At 43.5% G+C, this 17,129-nt stretch overlaps 1 protein-coding gene across 3 annotated transcripts in view; it reads right to left on the reverse strand.

Moving 5' to 3' along the window:
• The window catches only part of PTPRG (protein tyrosine phosphatase receptor type G), a 731,646-nt gene that overhangs the window by 51,162 nt on the left and 663,355 nt on the right, over positions 1–17,129 (reverse strand). For all 3 annotated transcript variants that reach the window (XM_033424736.2, XM_004267970.3, XM_004267971.3), the window contains one exon: positions 7,516–7,607. In XM_033424736.2, coding sequence (XP_033280627.1) covers positions 7,516–7,607 — 92 coding nt within the window. The remainder of the gene's footprint in view (positions 1–7,515; positions 7,608–17,129) is intronic.

The raw sequence follows: 17,129 nt of genomic DNA on the forward strand, positions 1-17,129 counted from the left end.
TTAGCAGATACAAGCTACTATATATAAAACAGATAAACAACAAGGTCCTACTGTATAGCACAGGGAACTATATTCAATATCCTGTAATAAACCATAATGGAAAAGAATGAGAAAAAGAATGAATATATATATATATATATATAAAAGAATATACATATATATATAAAAGAATATACATATATATATATATATATATATCTCTGAATCACTTTGCTGTACACCAGAAACTAACACAACACTGCAAATCACCTATGCTTCAAGTAAAAAAAAAAAAAATGTTGCTTCCCAAATCTGTGGTTATGTCTCTGTTGTATTTACATCCTCAGAGCCATTAGAGGGAAATCACCCATGCCAAAGTTGCTTTCTCTTAATCTTAAGGAACAAGAGATTAAATAAACAAAAAGGGGAAAACTTAGCAATTTTTGGTTTGAAATTTGAAAGAAAAAATCAGCGCCCAAGCATCCCTGAACATCCACCACAGGGAGGCGCTGCAGAGGGCCCAGCCCAGTACACGGCTTGGTGGTAGGGTCTTTAGCCTGCAACGCAGTCAAATTGTGTAGCTGTTACTCTTATCTGCCACCATTGATGGACTGCTTCCTGTGTATCAGCCATCCAGAGGCAGTGGAGTAAGTGCCAAAAGCCAGAGCCAGTCTGCCCGGTGGTGTGACTTCACCTCTCTGTGATTCCCCTTCCTCGTCTCTAAACGGAAATCATAAGCACCTAACTCACAGAGCGTTATGCACAGTAAACTAGGTAACATAAGGACTTACAGGAGTGCTTGGCATTTAGTAAATGCACAAAGCTATGATTGACTGTTAGGTGCTAATCGCTTTACATGCATGATCCTATGATCTAGGGGCTGTCATGACCCCTATTTTATGGATGTAGAAAACGTGGCTAAGACAACCGAAGAACTTGGCCGAGGTCTACTGTCACCATGAAGCGGCGGGGCCGGGCTGACTCCAAAGCGGGCTTCTTCCACCTTACATGACCTCTCTAGATCTTAAATGGAACATACAGGGTTAGAGAGGGCAGAGCACCATAGAATACATTTTAAAGAAGCTCTCCAACCACAACAAAAAAGGGCTGAAACGAATCACTTTGGCTTTAAGGGTAAACTTCGGTTACCTGGAAAATTCACACTGATATTCTGGTCACCTTGATGATGCCAGGTGAATAAAGTGTCATAGGATTTACCTTCCTGCCAAGATGCTTAGCTGTGGGGTTGATTGGCTTAAGGACTGTTTAAGAAAATACCGCTGCTTGCTTGTCACTCTGGTGGGCTGTGGGTACATATAAAATTACCATTAAGATTCTGGAGGGCCTTCAGTCACTTAGGCCAATCTCCATAAAGTTCATTTAACCCTTAGCAGTTCCTTCAACCCTATTCCAAATCCCAACCAAATCTATCTGAGGGAAGGGAGAACCTATAAAGCACAGTACTTGGGTCCAGTCAGTCGTGCTCAGACCTCTCTCCAACCCCACGCCCCACAACTGGGCTGTTACCAGGGACTGCTAACCACCCCTGTAGTGGGCAGACCTCAATATTCGGAACTCGGTCCCCTTCTTATCTGCCCCCTCAGCCTCTCAGAGGCCAAGTTCAGGCCTCTCTCTGTGCCTGGCCATACCTGTGTCACCTTAGGAAGATAAAGCAAACAGGAAATAAAAGAAGATTATCAAGATTTTTAGTTCCTGACTTAGGACACAACCAATAGATTTTTGTCTAAATCAGACTCTTAGGATGCAAGGAGTGTTGTGGAGATGGGAACATTTTATTTCCTGCCATAAAAAGAAATCTCTTTTCATTTATGACACAATGAAGTCAATAAAGAAAGGGCTTCATTATAGTCAAAAGACCAATGAATCTCCTTTGGAGATAATCTCTGTATAAATAAAATATGCCAACAAGGTTGGTTTAATCCCAAGGGTTTTAAACTGCATGTTTAAAACCCCTTTATGTGCTGGCACCCTGCTGAAGCCAGTGACCTTCAAATTATTAAGATGTATTTTAACTGCGGGAAAGGCATGAATCATTTCTGGATTTCTAAGCTACTGGTTAGCAGCAACATTTTGTTTTGTAATGCTCTTATTAGAAAGTTAGATTTTCTAATATCCAGAAAAAAAGCATTTATAAGGACATTTGTGTTTGACAACATGCACATTTGGAAAAGCCCTTTCAACAGGCTCTATGAATGGGCTAATTTCACGACCTGAGTTCTGGCTTTAAAAAGCTATATATAACAAAAATCTACAAGAATAAGTGGCATAATACGGTGAATATAATTTGCAGATGACATATTGTATGTAAGGCTTCATTCATAACTACAGCAAAAATCTTATTCAAGCTTATTGTTTCAAAAGACTATCCCAAAGTGGGAAACACTAGATCTCGTAAAATACTTGTAGATGCTAAGAATAATATGGATCTTAAAGGACAGAAATTTGTGACTACTTCAATATCTTAGAAGACAGAACGCTAGAAGGGGGCTGATAGCTAGGTTATTACGTTCAATTACTCTTTATCCTCCCACAGTAACCATGGGAGACCAGTAAGCATGGAACATTTGATTTTGAAAACCCATTAGTGAAAAATATTTTCACTAGTATACTAGTGAAAGCCTGAAGTCTCTCCTTTCATTCCCCTGAAGAAGTCACAATTTAACTTAACTGGAAGAAAATCCCCCGCTTTTCTCATGCATCATACATGGAGCAGGTACCACAATTTAAACACTTCCTAGTAAAAGAATTGATGTCACCTCTCTAGTGATTGGAACTTAACCTCAAAAGCACCTCTTTCCTGTTGGATAATAATACTTTTGCGTGTGGAGTTCCTTCTCATGTGGCGGGATGACTAACCTTAGCCCCCACACTGGCTTTACAATTTCCACATTTTACAGAGATGCAGGTGAGACCAGGAAAAAAAAATGTCTTAATTCTCACACCACTGTCTTTGCCAGTTAAACCAGAACACCCTGAAGATTCGAAATTCCTAAGTTTCAGTTAGAGTTAGTAAAACCGATAACTCAAAATTCCTCAAAAATTCCTATAGACTGCTGTCTCCAAGAGATGAGTATCGAAAGGTTAGCAAAGGTTAGCAAAGCTTTCCTTAATGTTCCGTTTATTTTATAATACTTTTTAAAAGTCAGTGTAACTCATTGACTTCACTTATGCTTTGGGATTTCAAGACCAGGGCTGTTTATCTGTGAATTTAAACCTCAGCAGAATCATTCAAAAGTTGGTGATTTAGTGTCTAAATTTATTCAACATTCAACATGTTTGTGAGTTGCTCCTCAAGGCATTTAAATCACACAGACCTACTTTTGCATAGGGAATGGAGATATTGGTGGTGGGGTGGGGGAGGAGTCTTTTTCTTAGGAAAGAAGAGACTAAATGACTAGGAAACAAAGGTAAGAGGAGAGATTTTATTTTTGCTATGGAGGAAACTTCAACAGAAGAATGATGAAACTCTCTCATGGAGGATGAAAGAGAATTTAATGGCAAACAAGTGGTCAGTGCTAGTGAAAGAAGAAGAAAATGATAAAGAACAACAACTCAGAAACAATTTAAGACAACAGTCACACGTATTTGAAAATGTCTTGATTTAATGAAGCAAAATCCAAATGAGGAGGCTGAGGTCTTGAGACATCAGGACTGTCAGAGCAGCACGCCAAGAGGTGGCAGAGACATTTCTAAGCATCTGGACTTTGAAGTCACACAAAGATTCCAATGCTAGCTCCACCACTTGTCCACGTAGCCTCAGGGAAATTAAATGACGTCTCTGAGCCTCAGTTTCTTCATCTGTGAAATGGGGATACTGATTGCACCTGTTTCCCTAAGGTTGTAGTGAAAAATGAAGCACGTAGTTTAAATCAATAAATGCTCAGTAAGTATTAGATGACGATGATGATGTTTTCTGAAAAAGGTTAAGTGTAAAATAAGTTCTAGGATCAGAGTATATTACACATTTTACAATGATGACCTAGGAACTCTATTTTGCAACAGTTCAGTACCTGAATTTTCAGTCTCACCCTGTTGCCCACATTTTAAATCTATATAATGGTTCAGTTTTACTGGTCGTTGTCTGGAAATATCTTTTTTAAAAAATCAGTCATAGCAAATGAGGGGTTCAAGTGATAGCTGATACATCTAGGGCTCAGTAGTCTTTCTTACTAGGTTTTGAACAAAGATAAAATATAAGTGAGATCCAGTGGGCAGAATAAGTATTCTATGTAAGCTCTATAAATATCCTACTATTTTAAGACACAAAAACAATTCGATAATTCTTAAGGTAAATCATTTTAAATGATCCCAAGGAGGTCTCCAAGAAAGAAAAATTGTGCTGAGACCTTTAATAGAGTGAAAAAAACGTGTGATTTCAAAAAAAAATCGTGTTTTCCTTATATTGATTTTTCCTATGCAAGACATAGTTGCACTGTAATAACTGGAAGAAACCTTAAGAATAAATACAATCATGGATTGTTAAAGTAAAATTACAAACTACTTTACAAATTTAACTATTAAATAGGGCTACGTACTTTTGTTTAAGAAAAATAAGAGGTTGTGATCAAGTTGAAAGATTTTTAAAGGAAGGTCATGTAGGGTAACTTCTTCCCAGTTAAGGGTGAAATAAGTTTTCTGTCGAGGCATGCCCCTGGTGAAGGCTGTTGCTGGCTATAAAAACCTGAGAGAACAGTGAAAGAGCATCTCACTTTTGGTTTCGGCAGGTAAGTCCTTTCACGCCACACTGCATTACAGCATTTAAAGTAATTCATTTTCACAAACGTGTTACAACTCATCAAGGATGCACCTACTTAATGCCAAGGGAGACCCAACTGGATACAATGGATTTCTCAGTCAATGGTGCATCGGAAGACGTTTTTCCTTCCACGTACTTCTACCACCAGTGAGTAAGAATCAGGAGAAACTCACGTTGAAAGAAATGTCTTTGGGCTGTGAGTATTTAATAACTTGGTGATTAAACAGCCTGCTGGGAAATGAAGCAGAGAACATTCAAAAGCATTTCTGGTCCAAGACAGCTACTCAGACGTGTGGCAAGGCAGGCACGACTGATGGCATTTTCTGAGGATTCTGGGGAACTGAAGTCCTAAAGTCCAAGCCCAAGAGCATGGCGAGGTCGGCTGCACCCAGTAGATGTGGATCAGTGTTTGGGACAGTCTTAACCTGGGGACCGTGCAAATGCTTGCTCTCCATGGCTGCCGGGTTGAGCGATATCATGATTTGGGAAGGAAAGCTTCCACAGCTGACACTTCTGGCTTCCTTTAAGCTTTCCAAAGTGTTTTGACACATACCATCTTATTTGATCTTTTTTTAAAATTTAATTAATTAATTTATTTTTGGCTGCTCTGGGTCTTCATTGCTGCATGCAGGCTTCTCACTGCGGTGTTTCTCCTGTTGCGGAGCATGGGCTCTAGGCGCGCGGGCTTCAGCAGTTGTGGTGCGCGGGCTCAGTAGCTGTGGCTCACAGGCTCTAGAGCACAGGCTCAGTATTTGTGGCGCACGGGCTTAGTTGCTCCGCCGCCTGTGCGATCTTCTCAGACCAGGGCTCGAACCCGTGCCCCCTGCATTGGCAGATGGATTCTTAACCACTGCGCCACCAGGGAAGCCCCTTATTTGATCTTTAACACCGCATTGTTTACAAATAGGGCAGATATCCTGCTCACTTTGCAGATTCCGGAAACTAAGGCTCAGAGAGGTCAAGGCATTGACCAAAGGTTTCATGGCGGAGGCAGGGCAAAATCCTTGGTGTTCTGATTCCCCATCCAGGGGGAAAAGAAACTAAAAACTGAAAGACAGCCCAAGAAGTATCTCAGCATTTAACCTTTGAAAATGGATTTCAATTGCCCAGCTACCCAACAGCTGTGTTTGTCAGCTGAATCAATTCAGAGGAGAGAGTCTCCCAGGCATTTTCCAGAGGGCAACAGATACTCTAGGTGATGCAAGAGGAAAATGATTATGCACAGCTGCTGTGCAAATCTGGCAGATTCAACAAAACTCATTCCCTGAGGATAGTGGGCTGATTCCTGTCTGCCACCTCTCAAAGGCAAGAGTGCAATCTCCTCCACCAACAATAAAGGTCAAGGGTCAGTAGAGAAGAATGAACGTAACACAAAACCTATCCCATCTGTATGGGAATCATTCAGCGGCCACAAAATGATCCAGTAGGGTACTTACCCAGACACTTTTCTGCTATCGCTCTCTTTTCTGTGTGGCAGGCTTTAGTGAGAGAAGCTGACCAGAAGGGAGAGAACATGGCCAATTCCAGCAATATCTAATGACTTACCACATACAGACATAATGGGCCAAGTAAGTCCCCAACCATAACTACACCGAGAGAAGATGAGGAAACAACAGCAGCATTCCTTCTGGGCACTCAGAGAAGGGCTGCACCTCTGAGCTTCACAGCTATGATCTTTTAAGAACCCTAAGGAAGATTTGCTGGTATTTATCATTCATTCATTCTTTCATTCATTCAGAGAGTCTGAGAATGCCTACTACATGCCAGTATTAGTCTAGCACTAAGGAGCCATCCACGTGCCTTTAGGAAGCTCTCATTGTACTGGGGGGGAGACCATAAACAAACAAGTAAAATACATGGTATATTAGATGATGAAGAAAACCATTCTGGAGAATGAGGCAGACAAGTGGGCCGTGCAGGTATGTGGGAGGTGGCACTTAATAAAAGCAGTGCCTCTGCTTACAAAAGAATAATATCAAGAGGATGAATGTATAAGATATCTGAAGAGAAGTATTTACAGGTACAGAATGCAAGCCAGAGGAAGAGAGTTCAATCCTGGCAAAATGGAAGGGGACGCAAAATAAAAATAGTGGGAGACATCTCCAAATCCCTCGTGCCACCTATCACAGCAAACCCGCTGCTGAACTTCTAACGTCTACGGCATCTGTTAGGAATTACTAGTGTCCTCCACCAATCCCTATATCCCTAACAGTAACTGCGTGTTTCCTGTTTGTACCAAGGACAAATGAAACAGACACCAGATCAAGAACATCTCCCTAGATCTCCACACAAACAGCCCAAGAACCCAAACTTCCGACACTAAGGTAATCAGTGTTTTCAGAGTAAGGAATCTTAGTAGAAATCTTAAAAAAAAAGCCAAAAAAAACACCCAGTATTTCAAATTGTGATTCTTTTTAAAAAAAGCAAGCACAAATTACCTATCAGGACGAAATTTAGTCCAAGTCGACTGCAAATACATTAAGTACGTTTTCCCCTTTTTTCTACTGTTTCTTCCCTTCCCTCTTGTGAATCCACACTATATGAACCCATAGTTATTTGTTCCCCTGAAAGATGATTTCATTACATGGCAGATATGTAAAGGAGTATAGATTTCATTAAATTACCCTTAGTTAAGGCTCTCGTAGACTGGGCAAGCTTGGAAAGGTTATAAAAATAATATTTTGTCATGGCTGTCACATAACACTGAGAACAAAAGAGAAAAACAATTAGCCCGCTGGAAATAGTCGTGTCTTACTTACCCGGAATAGGAATGATAGGAATACTTTCATTGGGGACCACCCGAGGTGAACTGCTATCTTCCACGTAGAAATGAGCTGTCTGAAAACATTTTCTGTACAGGAAACAGAAAAACATGCAAACAGTGAGAGAAGAGAAACACACTTTGTCTGAGTTCACCATCTCTCAATTCTTTCAGATTCTCCCAGCTTTAAATATCACCCAGCACTGAGTGCAGACCCATGGGAAAGTAACAAGATACAAGAAGGACAATATCCAGCCCATTGGAAGAACCCCAAATAGCTGAAGAATACCTATTTTTTTATTACACCACACCCATCCTCAGAGTTAAAAGGGAAAAAACTTAGTAGTGAACCACTCAGAAGCATGAGAAGTTGGCACGGACTGTGTAAACCTGCTGTACAAACTGCGAGTCTTAGCCCACAATATTCCCAAATTCAACCTGTTCCAGAGGAAGACTTTGCTATTCTAAAGCCCTAGCGCCAAGTTGAAAGCACACCTCAGACCCTCCCAAACGCAGTCATCAGACAGCCCAAGCACACAACAGCAGCACATTGTCAGCGCTCAGCGAAGGCCCTTGGAGCCCCAGACAGCTCTCGAAGGGGGTCAGAGGGCTTCCAGGGGGCAGGCACTCAAACTCCCAGGCCCTGGCCAGACAGCATGGGAAACAAGGAGCCGAAGGCTTCAAGCGTCAGCTGCCTGTTGGGGCTTCTGTTTTGTTTTTACCTGGACTTGAGACAAAGCAGGGAGCAAACACTGGTCATCACAGGACAGGCAGTGAAAAGAAAAGCCATCGGCAGCTCACTCAGCTTCTGTTCAGTGCTGCCGGCCGGCAGGCCCTCGGCTTTCCTGCAGCCACGTCACTGCTCATTGCGGCCCTAATGAGCTGCCCGAAGCACAGGCTGAATATTTAATGAGGCTGCTCAGCGTGAATGGCTATTGTGACCAGAGAAGGGTCCCTGTTCATCTGGCAGAGGGGCTTCACAATAGCTGGCCCCACTGCTGGGTCTTTGAGCCAAGCAGGCGGCATCCTTCTGGTGCTTGGTGTCCCTGGGACCCATTCCACTCCTCCGGCATCTCTCACCAAGCCCCATTTACACCCACTGTAGCTTTGCTTTTTCGGGGGGCGTATTCCCACCACTGGAATTAAGTCGACTTTTCTTCGGAACTGTCATCCATCATCTAATCAGAAGTCCCGGGGGTGATTCTGTTGGGTGTACCATGTTGCTATGAAGCCAAAGAAAAGGGGGTTGGGGGGTGGATCTGAAAAAGCACGGGACTCTAGAGAGCACAGGAGATCTTGGTGGAGCGAGGAGGCCTCCAAGTCCTAAGGATTATTCACCCGCAGCTCTACATGGAGCGATCAGAACCACGCACAATCAGAAACGATCGCGTGTCACACCGTGAAGTGTGTTCCTTTAAGCAGGGCCTATTTTCGGATGGAAAGCAGCTCTACCCACTGTACACCCGGGCATGGCTCTAGAAGAGGTCTGGATAGCTGCTCCCTATACCTTTAGGGGGTCCTGAACATAAATCGCTCCCACTCCGGGCACATCTCACGGGACTGCTCTCGCAGTGCTCTGAACAATGATTTTTTTCTATGAATTGCCTGGCATTTGTAGTATAAATAATAGAACACGTTTTCATCACTCACTGTCTAGCTGCCTATACCTAAATTTGGAAGGAACAGTCAGTCTGACTTACGCTACATGGACATGCAACGTACCAAGTATTTTAGGGCTGTGGTAGTAACGGAATCTTCTACTGAATGTGAAATGATGCAAATCCATGTGGAAAAGACCCATGATTTTGTTGTTTGAGGCAATAGCTTCTTTCTGTTTCTAAGCTCATCAGCAAGTTTTCTCTTCTTGGATTCTTCCCCCTACGCCCCAGCAAATTTGCACAGATTTCCAGAATATAACACTAGAGTTAAAACACATAGGATACGGACTTCACAAACTAGCTAGAACCCTAACCAGCCAGCGTCACAGCTAAGCAAAATCTACTTTTGTTAAGATACTGCCCACTGACGTACTTAGTGCTATATGACGCTGAAACAAATGGCACACAATTTACCGGCTCAGACTTTAACGAAGTGAAGAAGGAAAAAAGCGCAAAAAAGGACACCCCACAACAACAACAAAGAAATAACTATTCTAAGACCACAATTACTCTACCTGTTAAATTTCTAAGACATAAAGCATTAGTAAAAAGAATCAGTACCGGCCAAGGGACTGTTAACGTCAAGTGACTTGGAAAGGATAAACGACATCGTGGGTTCTTTTTCTGGCACAAGACAGGCAGACAGTTCACCCAGACTCTCAGTTCCATGTGAGGCGAGAGGCTCCACATTCTCTTTGAAAAAAGCAGTGTGTACCGAAGCACATCACACGCTAGTGCCCCATGTGTGGCTGTTTATAATGGATTTTCCCTGGAGCAAAAGAACTCTGTGATTGCCAGAGAGGAGCACAGCCCTGGGATGAAGGTCAGAAACCCGGAGACACAGCTCCCTACATCTGCACCTTGATGCAGGTCATGCGGGCTTTCCTCCCACCCGTGGACTCGGGTGGGCACCCAACTACAGAACGTGGGGGCAAATGAATAAAGGTTTCAGTGGACCCACTGAACATTTATTCAGCACCCACTACACAGCAAGGAGCATGCATATAACGCATTCTTATGGCTGGAAGCCTTAAAAACACCTCAAGCCTGGCTAAACACTGGAGTAATTTAGAAAGGATCATGTGCGCACGTAATTCACAATCTCTGCAGAAAAATTAGGAAATAAATACAAATGAACAAAAAGAAAAAACAATCAGGTAAAGTTACCCTCATCCTTCTCTTAGTAATCTTCACTATTAATATTGTGGGGTACATCCTTCCACACTTTTCCTCACTTATTGACTGTTCCTTGATCATTGACAGTGAGGGGCTGGGAGCAGAACATAAACAAGACAGACGAGGTTCCTGCCCTCATGGCAGTTTATAGTCTCTTGGGGAAATCAAAAACAAACAAGTAAACAAATAATTTCAAATAGTCAAGAGCTATGAAGAAAATAAAACAGGATGAGGTGGTGATAACTGATGCGGGGAGGTGAAGGAGGACCTCACCAGGAGGTGGCATGGGAGCTGAGAGATGATTGGGGAGGACCAGTCGTAGGAGGGTATAGGGTAAGACCATTCTAGGCAGATCCAGGAGCCGGTTAAAAGAGCCTTGGGGGCCTTCCCTGGTGGCACGGTGGTTGGGAGTCCGCCTGCTGATGCAGGGGACACGGGTTTGTGCACCGGTCCGGGAAGATCCCACATGTTGCGGAGCGGCTGGGCCCTTGAGCCATGGCCGCTGAGCCTGCGCGTCCGGAGCCTGTGCTCCGCAACGGGAGAGGCCACAACAGTGAGAGGCCCGCGTACCGCCAGAAAAACAAAACAGCCTCATCCACTGCAGGAACTGAAAGGAAGCCAGACTTAAGAGCAGGGCAAGAAGTGGACCCAGAGAGGTGGGCAAGAGCCAGGTCATGCCAGGTCGAAGGCCACAAGCTTCACTGGCATCTGTGAGTGATGGAAAGCCAATGGAGGGCTTTAATCCGCGGACTGGAACGGTCTGACTCATCTCCTTTGAAGCTCTCACTTTGGCTGCTAGATGGTGAACGGAGTACAGAGCAGCAAGAACGGAGCAAGGAGATGCATCAGGGGCTACTGATGTAATCTCACCCAAATACAGACAGGCAGATCAAAATGAGGTCATATTTATATGTATCTCCTTGATAACAAGTATGAACTGACATCTCACATTAATGTCTCTTCCATTTCATGGATGCACTACATTGTTAGATATTTCACTTATTATTTCTTGAGTAACTATTGACTGGGGGGCTACTTTGGGCGAGGGACTGACTACGGTGCTCAGCTGTGGTCACCTTCTCACTACCAGCGACCACACGGAGATGAACACTCTGGGGGTACACATTCTACACTGTGAGTTTAAAATCTAAGAAAAGGGGCTGGTTCAGAGTCGTTATCACATGACATTTTATTTAACTTGCTCACCTCAGAGAAATCTCAGGAGAGGGTTTGTTTTGTTTTGTTTTACCTCCAGCAGTATCCAGGAATAAAAATGTAAAGGCTGTGATTTTGGAGAAGAGGAAAAGAAAATGGAAGTTTTAATGTCTCTAAATGTCTCAACTGTGAAGTGTTCGAAGAGGCAGTCTTGTCTCTAATTCTGAGCTCAGGAAAATGGAGATAAAATTTCTGAAAATGTCCGACTATGTCACCAAGCATGCAATTTCAAAGTTCTGTCTAGGTCCAATTCACTTTCAAATAACTGACTCTAAAACCCCTCACTGAATGAAAAAGATTCTAGGATCATCAAGAGTCATTTTCTAAAATTATTTCTTCACAGTGAGCATTTGTTTATGCCAGTACCTTAAAAAGGGAAAACTATAAAGTAGATCATGTTTGGAATAAAAAAATACATTTTCAAGTTTCACTACAAATTAAAGTCCGATGGGTTCCCACCATAAATTCTGTTTTCACTGCTTGCCGCCTTCTTTCTTTCTTTCCTTTTTCTCTGCCCACCCCTACCCCTATATATATGTGCTTTAAGGAACGGAGAACAGATCTGTTTTTTTTATTTGACCCTGACTGGCTTAGTAATGATCCAAATTAGTTATCTTTTACTTTGCCTCATCTACCTTTGAGCATGTGTTTTCCTGACACTCTGAGTTTCCCAATTTAGGAATTTAAGTCCACCTTAGTTTTGGAGGGTCCTGACGTCAGTCAGCTACCCCCACCAACCCATGCACGCACACACGCGCACCCCACTGAACTTTCAATCACGCACTGGTTATCACCCAGAGGCACGTATCTCTTTGGTTTGGGAAGCTTTTAAAATAGAGAAAAACGGTTCCCGAGAGTCTCCAGCACTCTAGGAAAGCCCTAACAAAATAAAACAATCTTGAATGGCAGGCACCTTAAAAATGCCCAGAGAAGACTCTCGATTTTAAAGGGTCCCCATGAGATAGGAAACAGTATTAACAATTCAAGGATGGGGACGTCCCTGGTGGTCCAGTGAGGCTCTGCGCTCCCAATGCCGGGGGATGGGTTTGATCCCTGGTCAGGGAACTAAGATCCCTCATGCTGCACGGCGCAGCCCAAAAAAAAAAAAAAGTTAAAAAAAATAGAATTCAAGGACGTTAACATACTCATCTCAAACACAGAAAGAAAAACTGTATTGCATATACTTGAATAAAAACGTGAAAGGTCTTCTGCTTTGTTTCTGTTATAAGTTTCTCAGAAATAGGATGGAATTCTCCAAGTTGGGGCCAAGTGTTCTGCCACTGGATAGAACAGAAGTCTCAGCACAGAAGAAACTCAGATTTCTCAAATGAAAGTTTTTCCTCCTAAAGCTACCTTTTAAGCCACCTTTGTGGCTTTATGGCTTTATTGTCTGCCAGCAAAATAAATTTTAGTTTCTATGAAGGAACTGAAGTTGTCGATACGAACTTTACTATCAAGCGGTTCATGATGTTCTGATTTCCTGAATTCCAGGCGTCCTGCCACTTGAACAAATTTGAAAACCACCGAGTTAGATGGCTTTCTAAACTCCCCCTCCCTGGCCCGTGAAGCAAGTACCACTATAGAGTTCCATCGCACGTTCACTGAATGCTCCCAGATGGATGCAAGAAAAAGACATCCCAGTTTGCAGGAGATACTTTTCCTCCATTCAACTTGAGGGGAATCTGGGCCAGAATGAAAATGAAATGGGAGATGTGAGTCTCTGGGTCCCACTTCTCCTATGCCTCTCACAGACTAAGCATCTCTCACCTTGAATGAGAGTCTACCTTTTTTTTTTTTTAAATGCTTTTAATTATTTTTATTTATTTATTTATTTGTTTTTGCTGTACGTGGGCCTCTCACTGCTGTGGCCTCTCCCGCTGCGGAGCACAGGCTCCGGACGCGCAGGCTCAGCGGCCATGGCTCATTGGCCCAGCCGCTCCGCGGCATGTGGGATCTTCCCGGACCTGGGCACGAACCCGTGTCCCCTGCATCGGCAGGCGGACTCTCAACCACTGCGCCACCAGGGAAGCCCGAGAGTCTACCGTTTAACGGTATGCATGTTTCACATGACACAGCCCCAGAACACAAGCCAAATGCTTCTGGTTTTTGACCAAAGATGGTCAACTATGTGTATCTCACAGGAAGTTCTAAGTAGCAAAATGGAAACAAGCTTTCTATATTACTCTCCCTTCCTTTATCCCTTTTTAGAAAAGCAACATGGGCTCATAGTTTAAGATTTCTATGAAAGGCTTGACTAGAAGTGAAAAGGATAATGTACTAGATCCTCTCCGGTAGTTGATCAGAAGTGGATCCTGGCTAGCAGCTCCCTGGTCTCAAGACCACACCCCACTGCCTGTGGTCCAGACCCATCCGGTGTCTGAAGGCCTCGTGGCAGGAATGGGCACATATGCATCAGCCTGGCTTCTAAAAACCCACAGACACTTAAAGCTTAGTCATGAACAATGGGTCTCGGACTGAAATTTCTAAAAATAACTTTGCATTCTTTCAAATAAGACATATATTTTGAAGAGAGACTTTTTCAAAAATCAAAAATTCTACTCTTAGGCTTCCCTGGTGGCGCAGTGGTTGAGAGTCCGCCTGCCGATGCAGGGGACACGGGTTCGTGTCCCGGTCCGGGAAGATCCCACATGCCGTGGAGCGGCTGGGCCCGTGAGCCATGGCTGCTGAGCCTGCACGTCCGGAGCCTGCGCTCTGCAGCGGGAGAGGCCACAACAGTGAGAGGCCCACTTACCGAAAAAAAAAAAAAAAAAATTCTATTCTTGAGAAAGCACAGCTCATGTCAAAGTACATCTTCTACCAACCGAGATCAGTAAGCCATCAATGCCAATTCCCAGAGCTCCCCACCGAAACACACATGCTGCCAGCACAGGACAGGCTGGTGTGTTTAATTGGCTCTCTTGACGAATGAAATACACACACACACACACACACACACACACACACACACACACACACACACACACACACACACACACCCCCAGCTACTCTGGCTGTGCTTTATAACTTAATAGACTCAAGTTACAGAGGCTTCCTAGTCAAACAAAATGCAGCAACACACACACACACACACACACACACACACACACACACACACACACACACACACACACACACACACACACACACACACACACACACACACACACACACACACACCCCCAGCTACTCTGGCTGTGCTTTATAACTTAATAGACTCAAGTTACAGAGGCTTCCTAGTCAAACAAAATGCAGCAAACTACAAAGATAAGCAGGAACCCTCTAGACTCTCCCTTCCTTGCCTCTCGTTTCTTTCCAGGAATCTGACACATCTTAAGGCAGAACACCCAGTGAGAGCAAACTTCCGCAGAAAGGCGTTCCTTTCTGCTGCTTCTGTTTTCCCAGGTACCTGCTTAGATAACCTCTGATGTGTCCTAACAATTTTCTTACTTAGACCTCTTTCTGCCCCTCGAACAGGAAGCTGGGAATAATTTAGGTGACTGATACTTTTCAAAAGCTAAGTGCCGACCTCCAGTCCAGGAAGATTGAATACTGGAAATGTGTGGAGTTCCACTCCGTACGGCTCCTCCGAAGGCAGAAATCCAGACCCGCTTACAGGAGAGGGGGTTTCGGAGGTCTCTAGAAATCTGGGTCAAAATGGGCATCCCTTTGGCAAGCTTGAGATGTCACCCTGTTGTGATCCAGGGTCCTCGGCTTATAGTAACACTGCCCTTAGCATCAGCATGACTGATGGGGCTGGGGCGAGAGCGGGATCACAACACGATTTCTAGACTCCTGTGAAAAACCCGGGATTACAAAATAACCAAATACTGATATATAGGGATTAGGAACCAAGTCACTGTCTTCAAATTGAGCTCAATGCTTTTATAATCACATCGGAGTGACAAGGAGTTTGTCAGTGGCGTGCAGCTCAAAATGCTAATTGCAGGCTAGAACGGGCCATTGGCTGAGCTGCTGTTGAATATTAATTAAGTAATCGTAACTGATTTGTATACTGCCCTCATCTAAATTTACGGCGGCACGCCCGCTAATAATCCCGTTCATTCTCACGCTGTTGAGTACAGAAATCATGTTAGTATTTACTTTTGTAAATGGAGCTGTTGTAGTAAACCGTGTATGAATAAGAGCCATTTATAAATATAAAGTGGTAACACGTTCGCATGCCTTCCAGGAAGATGACTGAGGGCTGTGTTAAAAAAGACATGGATTGATATATTAGGGCAAAATGTTTCAAGAAATGGAAGTGACAAAGACAACAATAGAAGGAAAAGTCTGTGGGCGTTGATGGGCTTTTCCTCAAAGAGGAGGGTCTGCTAGAAATAATGCGGGGGTCCTGCTTAGAAAAGAGCCCAGTGTAAGTTCTGAGCTGAGGTGTTTCACATGCAACCACTCACTTGCGGTTCAGTTTCCTTTACTGCACGTTAAATGACTCTGTTTGTCAAACTCAGTTTATACTTGGAGTATCTTTTCAGGAGGGGATCTTCTAGAAAAAAAGAATTGAGGGCTGTGTTTCTCATTTGCATATTCTGCAAACCGTCAAAGAGACACGGGATCTGACAAATACCAATGTCCTTGTGGGGATAACCTAATGGCATAATCCACATCGGGGCTAGCCTGGAAATCCTGGGACAGATGGTTGCCATAACCTGGATCAGTGGGGCTTGTCAGGTGTGAGGAGGAGATGATGGGAGGAAGGGGAAGAGAAAAGCGAACAAAATTATGTTGAAGCTGAGTGGGGGGGGAGGGGTGACAGAGCGAAGAGATATTAAATGAGTAGAAAGCGTTTTGAAATATTTTGGATCTCACGTGGGCAGGAGAGATGTGCTGTGCAAGTCTCGTTACAGCTGGAAGTGACAAAAATCTGATTTCTGCAGTGAGAATTTTATTGGAGGATACAGACTGCCTGCAATTAACATCTTAGGAAGGTGGGAGAAAATTAACAAATTATATCCACATCAGTGGTCTCAAGGCAACATACCTCCTAGCTAGATATTAAGTCTGCCAAGAAACCCTTGCAGACACCCTGAAGTACTGGTAACGCTTTCCAGGAGATAAGAGAGGAAAAGGTCACTTCATAAACCACATTTTGACAAGACTGAGAACCTGAACAGGGCAGTTTGTATGTTCCAGCTGGTTTTAAGGAAGTGAGCTCTGGGCAGTCCTTGCCAACACTCCCAGCTGTTACCCTGAAAGAAGGCTTTGAAGTCATCTCCCGTTTAGTTAGGACCCTGGCCTGGAATGTTCTCCATTTCTGGACTGAGGCTTCAGGAACTCTGCACCTTATCTTGCCGCTCTTTTAGAGCCCTGACACAATTCCCCACTGACTGGGAGGGTTAACGGGGACAGGATGGGTCCAACTTATTTTGGAAATTCACATTTTATTTATTGCACATATGATTCAGTATCTGTATCATAAAATGGTCTGGTAAAAACCTTTGGCAACTACTTATTTCATTAACATACTAACTGAACTGAAGTCAGTCAGGCTTTTGCTGTAAGAGTCTTATTTTAAGGATCTAGTGAGGTATTACGTGCTTCTTCACTA

Source organism: Orcinus orca, chromosome 10 (genome assembly GCF_937001465.1).
Source record: "Orcinus orca chromosome 10, mOrcOrc1.1, whole genome shotgun sequence".
Classification (NCBI taxonomy): domain Eukaryota; kingdom Metazoa; phylum Chordata; class Mammalia; order Artiodactyla; family Delphinidae; genus Orcinus; species Orcinus orca.